This window comes from Sparus aurata, chromosome 1, assembly GCF_900880675.1.
Source record: "Sparus aurata chromosome 1, fSpaAur1.1, whole genome shotgun sequence".
Classification (NCBI taxonomy): domain Eukaryota; kingdom Metazoa; phylum Chordata; class Actinopteri; order Spariformes; family Sparidae; genus Sparus; species Sparus aurata.
In genome coordinates this window covers 27,928,827-27,935,895 of record NC_044187.1, presented here as the reverse complement: position 1 = coordinate 27,935,895, position 7,069 = coordinate 27,928,827, and the positions used below count along the sequence as shown (strand labels likewise).

At 39.2% G+C, this 7,069-nt stretch overlaps 1 protein-coding gene across 1 annotated transcript in view; it reads left to right on the top strand.

Moving 5' to 3' along the window:
• Window positions 1–3,864: 3,864 nt before the first annotated feature.
• Window positions 3,865–7,069, top strand: part of LOC115582848 (complement C3-like) — a 36,706-nt gene continuing 33,501 nt past the window's right edge. Inside the window, exon 1 of the mRNA XM_030419070.1 lies at window positions 3,865–3,979. Within this exon, the coding sequence (XP_030274930.1) occupies window positions 3,894–3,979 (86 nt within the window). The 5' untranslated portion in view covers window positions 3,865–3,893. The remainder of the gene's footprint in view (window positions 3,980–7,069) is intronic.

The following is a 7,069-nucleotide window of genomic DNA, read 5'->3' as shown; positions in this document are numbered from 1 at the left end:
AGGTAACACTAAACTGATCTGGGAACAAATTAAGAATTTACTGGGAATTAATCACAGGCCTAAGAAGCAGTTAGAGCTGAAAATAAATGACAAGCTAATACAAGATCCAGCAAAAATTGCCTCAGCTTTTAATAAATACTTTATCGACTCTGTGACTGAGATTGCACAAATATTTCCTTGAGTAACAGAAACCATCATTAAAACTGATAATAGTAAGACTTCTTTTTGTATTCAACTTATTTCTGAACTAAAAACTAAGGCAATAATTAATTCTCTTAAAACTTCAATGGCCAAGGATATATACAGGATGGATTCAGCAATGCTCAAATCTCTAAAAGACCATCTAACCTGTCCTATTTCACAAATCATAAATCTATCAATATTGCAGGGAGCATTTCCAAGGTCCTGGAAGACTGCAATTGTATCTCCTATTTTTAAATCAGATGACCCCCAGAATATCAGTAACTATCGCCCAATTAGCATTCTACCTGTAGTATCCAAGGTTGCTGAAAAGTGGGTATCAGAGCAGCTTGTCTCCTTCTTGAACACCAGTGAATTTAATCTTCATCCCATGCAGTTTGGCTTTAGGGCCAACTACTCCACTGAAACAGCCAACTGCCTTTTCTTAGAAAAGGTCCGAGCTATGGTCGACAAAGGAGGTGTTGTTGGTGCAGTGTTCCTAGACCTGTGCAAAGCCTTCGACACAGTCAACCATAAGGTCCTCCTGGCCAAACTATCCTATTTCAACTTTTCTCCATTAGCACTAAGCTGGTTTGAATCTTGCCTGACTGGTAGATGTCAACATGTTGTTGTTAACAACCAACTTTCTCCAGCTCTTGAGTTGTACACTGGAGTACCACAAGGGTCAATCCTTGGTCCACTACTGTTTTCTTTATATATGAATGACCTGCCATCCGTCTGTCCCGACGTGGAAACCCAGTTATATGCAGATGACACTGTAATGTATGTGCATGCCAGGACAAAGCAGTTGGCAGCTGCTAAACTCACTTCAGCGTTAGAGCAGATCTGTAAATGGCTAAACTGCTCCTGCCTTCAACTTAATCTAAAAAAAACTGTAGGAATGTTCTTCACTAAAAGGCAATGTAACATTCTGCCAAATATAACAATCTCAGGTCATAATATTGATATTGTGTCAGAGGTCAAATATCTGGGAATCGTTAGTGACTCCAATCTAACGTTCAAAAAGCACATAAAAAAAGTTAGCTGCAGTTTAGCGAACTTTAAATATATAAGAAACACAATGACTTTTAATGCCGCCAAATTATATGTGAATGCCATGGTCGTGTCCCATCTAACATACTGCCTCACAAGCTGGGGACAAACCAATGCCTCTACATTGAAGCCATTGGAAACCCTGTACAAACAAACTCTCAAAGTCTTGGATCAGAAACCGAACAGCTCACATTATTGTACCATCCTACAAAAACACAAGCTTCTGAGTTGGGAAGATGCCATAAAATATAGGAACATCTGTCTGGTCTTTAAAATCCTGCATGGTTTAGCTCCCCCTCCACGGAACTCGCTCATAAACCAACGCAGCACTGTTCAGATCACTAGAAGCACCACACGTGGTGACTTATCAATCCCACAAAAGAAAAGTACATTTGGCCAGTTATCATTATCTGTTAAAGCAATACATAATTGGAACTCACTTCCCACCCATATCAAAGATACACATACATACTCCACTTTTACAGCCAAGTTAAAAACATGGCTTGTCGACAATTACACCTGCACACACTAATATATGGCTGTGTGTTATCTGCGTCATGGATGCTGCCTGTCTACAGTGTGTGATGTCTGTCTGCACTCCTGAATGTGATTGTATGTGCTGATGTGTGATTATATTTTGTGCTGTTTCTGTATGCTTTGATTATGTATTGTCTCTACATGATTGTACTGATGTTTCACTGTTTTCTCTTATCTTATCTTATCTTCATTGATTTATCTTGTCTCCTAGCTGTCCTAATGCTCTCTTTTTAATCAGTGTGCTGTAATATATTGGTTTTTTTTTTGTTTGTTTTTTAGGGTGCCTATTGTCATCTGGCCGGGGACTACAGCAGGATATTAGCCATGTTGGCTAAAGCTGCCCCTTTTTACTGTTGTTGATGCAGTTGATTAATTGTGATTGTCTTCACTATAATAAACTAATAAACTAAACTAAACTAAACCATCTCGAAGTTTCTCCACCTTTTTCGATACCACTCGCTAACGTCAGAGCCATAGAGATATAAGAGTTAGGACAGCTTTTGATGTCACCGCCAGCGCGGTCACGTGGTTCATGTCGCTCCCGATAGTTCCAAACTAGGCTGCTGCTGTCATGTTCTTCTATGGGACGGACAGTAGTGAGCTTGCTTTTGAACGGTAAAATATTAAAAATAAACTGTACAAAGGTATATTTACAACTGTTACTGAATTACTGTATGTACATGAATGTCAGCTCTCCAACAAAAGGACATTTTATTTTATTTGTCACTCCAAATTGAAGATTAGCCTGCCCTACAGTAAATATGGCATACATAAAATAAAAGGAGTAAAGCAATAGGCCTATATTAAGCGGCAATATATATTTAATCATCAAAGATGTTCAATTAAACCCACATTATAGTTTGAAACAATGTTCAAAACACACACAGCCAGTATCACTAAGCATAAAGTCTGCTACCTTAATGCTAACGTATAATGTAAAACCTCATAGACGGGCTAACAGAAATTAGCATCGCTATCATCAGTTCGCGGCAATCGACAGCGATTGCAGTAAAGCTGCTAAAAGCTGTTTTAATTCTGGCTTTAGCGCTGTTAACACGTTAGTTTTAATATTTTTTCATGCATGTTGCTGTGGCAACATGATAAAAAAAAAAACACTTGATGTGTCTGGGCTTCCCTCTTCAAAGGTGTCGGCGTGTAGTTCGATAATAAAAGATGCTGCGGAGGCAAGGCCGGGTGGAAAATAGAGCAATCTTTATTTAAACAAAATCTAATGCCTTGAGTCCGGGATCAGAAGCAGCCGCATTCTGATATTTTCAAATCTGTGGACAAAACAATGCCAAAATGCTTGTCCTCTGCTCCATCAAAACCTCAGCCTGTGCTCTTACAAGGTTTTTCCAAATGCCACCCCCCGTTCCTTCTGTCAGGGCCTTTTTGAGTCTCTCCTCAAAGTCACCCACTTCTTCTGATTGGTTCCCTTGCCAAATTACTTAACAGAAGACAAAGGGGTTCTATCTGTGCTTAGTCATCTCTTATTATTTGGCATGCAGGTCAAGCTTAGCTAAGCACTTAATCATCTGTTACCTTTGACCCTTACAGTTGGAAGCTACCTCCTGGATTTCTATTCACACAATGAAAATCAATTGGTCATGACTGAATTCAAACTAAGTGGGTCAGTCATGATTGAATCTAACTTAAGTAAGTCAGAATGTGTTGTCCTCCAGACACCTCACACTTCACCAAAATATTGCTACACCGGATTTCCGGCACCGTGCCGGAGGTCTTCGAGCCCTGCATTCCTCTGTAAACTGCCTATAAAAGCCATCATTTTTCTCAAATAGCTGTTACCTTGTCAATTATGCCAAAATTACCAGAACGTCATGCTCAAATGATTGTTGTCATGTTTCTGGCAGAAGAGACTTCGGAACGTATTTCTGCCTGAAATACAAACTGGATTCTACATTTAAAGCACATTAGGAAGAGGATCTTTGGGTACTCAGAAATGAACAGGAATGAACCTCTTAAGCAAACACAGTTCCAATGCAAACATGCACACAAGATTATTGTTTACCTACCTTATCTATGAAGAACTAATGGTGCAGGAGGAGGGAGGTCGTTGCATAAAGGACAGTGCTGCTCAGCGAGAGTCTACATTGACAGCAGATATGGGATCAAGCCGTAGGACGTGTGTGACCAATCTGTGGCTGCTGGCCTTTCTGGCCTTTTTCTCTCTGACTGATGGATCTCCATTGTGAGTAGGCCTGCCTCACCTACAGAGACCCGAATGTCTGATCACATTTTTGTGAGGTTAAAGGAGCTAAAATGTTGTTAGCCCTGATATGTAACATTGCAATTTGTTCTTGGTTGCTTTGACAAAATTATGTAATTTTAGTACACTTATTTTCCCACAAATGGTGCTTTTCTTGTCGTTTTCATACAGATATCATATGTTTAATCTTCCAGTGACCCAATCATTTATCACTGTATGTTAGTCTTGGTGACCAAAATAGGTTAGACTGTTTACCTAATTAATCGTATTATTTAATAATGTAAAAATAGTCTAGTTGTTTTTTTCTGTATACTCTCAATAATGAATTTGCAGGCATACTTGCCAACCTTGAGACCTCAGAAATAGGGAGGATATTGAAACTAAAGTGGGGTTGAAGCTGTCCAACCCCCCGATAAAGTGTGAGATTCACACTTTATTGTGGCAGAATTAAAAAAAAATAAAATAACAAAAGGCATGGATGTGTGTTGTTTCAACTTTAGTCTTCCAGATCTTCTTCAGCCCCTGACTAATGCATGTTCTCACTGACAAGATAAGCTTGACTCTTCAACTCTTAACAAAGATTCATATGACCTTGGTTATACAAAATTAGTAAAGACTTGACATTTGTTATTCCAGGGTTTAATAAATATTTATTTAAAAAAAGAAAACAAATTGAAAGACACAAGGACTGCCTCCGTACTTGCAGTTTATACCTTGCAGACTGATTTATCTGGTGGTATAGAGCTATATACTGGTAAAGCTATGCTTGAGCAATCCAAATTAGGCCTGGGCGATAAACCGAAAATTTACCTATACCGAAATTTACGACGATAACCGACGTCATTTTGGCCATGTCGGTATATTCGGTGTCATAGGCATAACATCCACTAGGGACAGGGGACATGTTAGGTCCACTTGATTAATCTACCCCGGCTTATACCGATGTGCTTATTTTACATTAATTTGATGGCAAACTCCGCCCGCTGATGCAACACCAGCTATGTCAGGTTAGTAATCAAGTGAACCCACTCTCGCTGTGAGTCGCGGACAGTTTGTGTAATGATGCTGCGTTCAAAGGCTGCAACAGGCCACTGTCTTCGGCTGGGCCGGTCCATTGATCAAACATTTGTGTTTTGTTTTTTACTCACTCAAAATAATGACTGTATTTCCAGCTAGAAAACGCGCATCTCTCTCCTCCCTCCATTGTTGTTTGCATTTGTGTGTCTGCGTGGTCTGACACGTGAGTGTCCTCATGCTGGAAAACGTGACTTCTCGCGTACGTGACGTCACACCCCGAGATGCAAGAAGAAAGCAAAAATATATATTTTTTACTTAGGAAAATGACAAAACAGTAGAATTAACTTTGAGCAGGTTTGGAGGAAAGTCGGAGGTGTGAACCCATTTTAAACAAGTCGTGGACCGTGATAATAACATTTGTCGGCTTTGTCGAGTGCATTAAGTGCGGCACTTGTTGCATTATTCATTAAGATTTCTGTAGTTTAAACAACTCGCAATTGTAGTCGAGAGCGTCAGTTATAACAGCCCACGTATTAAACAGTTGTCGGTTTTAAATCGGTCTCGGGCTCATAATGACATTCAATGTATCAGACCGGGCTCGGACACAACGTGCACGGGCTCGGGTCGGGCTTGATTCTAAGCTCTACTCGGGTCCAGCCGCGACTTTACTGAGGTTCACCCATTGTGAGTAGCAGGAGGACGGTTAGCTCACCTCCCAGAACATGGCACTGAATCGCTGGAAACTGATTTAGGGACTGTCATCAAATTACTTAGCATAAATATATTAATACAAAATAATTGCAGTTCTTTCAATATCTTCCATGTCATGGGGCCCAGTGACTCCAGCAGCAGATTGTATTACTAAACTGGACGAATGAGACACAGCTATGTTTAGTGTACTTTAGTGCTTCCTCTATTTTATATGAATATTAATATGCAGAAATCTTGTTTTTTTCTCTCAATAGCTTCCATGTCATGTGACCCACTGACTTCTGAAACAGATTCTGTGTCTATCAAAAATATATAATAATAAAGAAAATAAAAAAAAAAAAGTTATCTAATGCTCAAGAGGTTAACATATTATTAAGCAGCAATGTCAACTTCTCTACTATTTTGTCTCATGTCTTAGATTCTGATTCTGAAGCCCTCAAAATGTTTATTTATTTACATCCAACCTCTTCCACCACCTGCAGTACAACCACATGATTCAATTCGAAGAAATAAAAAAAGCGAGAAGCGAGAAGCTTAGAATTTGTTTATAAGGGACTGTATATTTTATACTTTTAAACCTGTTCAGTTGCTGTTCAATCATGTGCTTATCAATTGTTCTTAACAACTAAATAAATAATATAAATCTTAACTACAATGTAGTTTTACAGTCCTTTAAAGTGGCATTTCTGTAAATACACAGGATTTTTTTCCCTTTTTTTTTGGTGCGGGGGGGGGGGGTTACTTATCGTTCATTTATCGTTATCGAGGTGAGTTGCTCAATATATCGTGATATTGATTTGAGGCCATATCGCCCAGCCCTAATCCAAATACACCTTCTTCAAGACATCTACCAGCTCACCAGAAGCAAATATTTTCCTTAGCTTACATGCAACTGTTTTCATACAGGGCTGTGTGTGATATGCACTATAGAAATGACCATTATTTACAGTAATGTGATATTTAACTGAATGTGTATGAACATATTTTTAAAACACTGAAAAGAGGTTTTGGAGACATTTGGATTAATCTGTAAATCATAAGGTGCCGGAACGCAAAGTACATATGACAGAGCAGGGATGACGAGATGGGCACAGGTCCTGGAAGGCATTCAGAAAACGGTGCTGAAAAAAACATGCAAATGCCCACTTACCATACTGTGGGACTTACAAGCCTCAATTTCAAATTATACCCATGCAGACCTGCCAACCTTGTCAAAATATTTTGAGTACCACTTGTGTTGTGCGGCTTTTTTTTGTAGACTTTTGCAACTCCATTGCTTTGCACGCAGTAATTTCCCCATTCACTGGCTGGAAATCGGTTATAAAAAAAACAATAAAACCTATA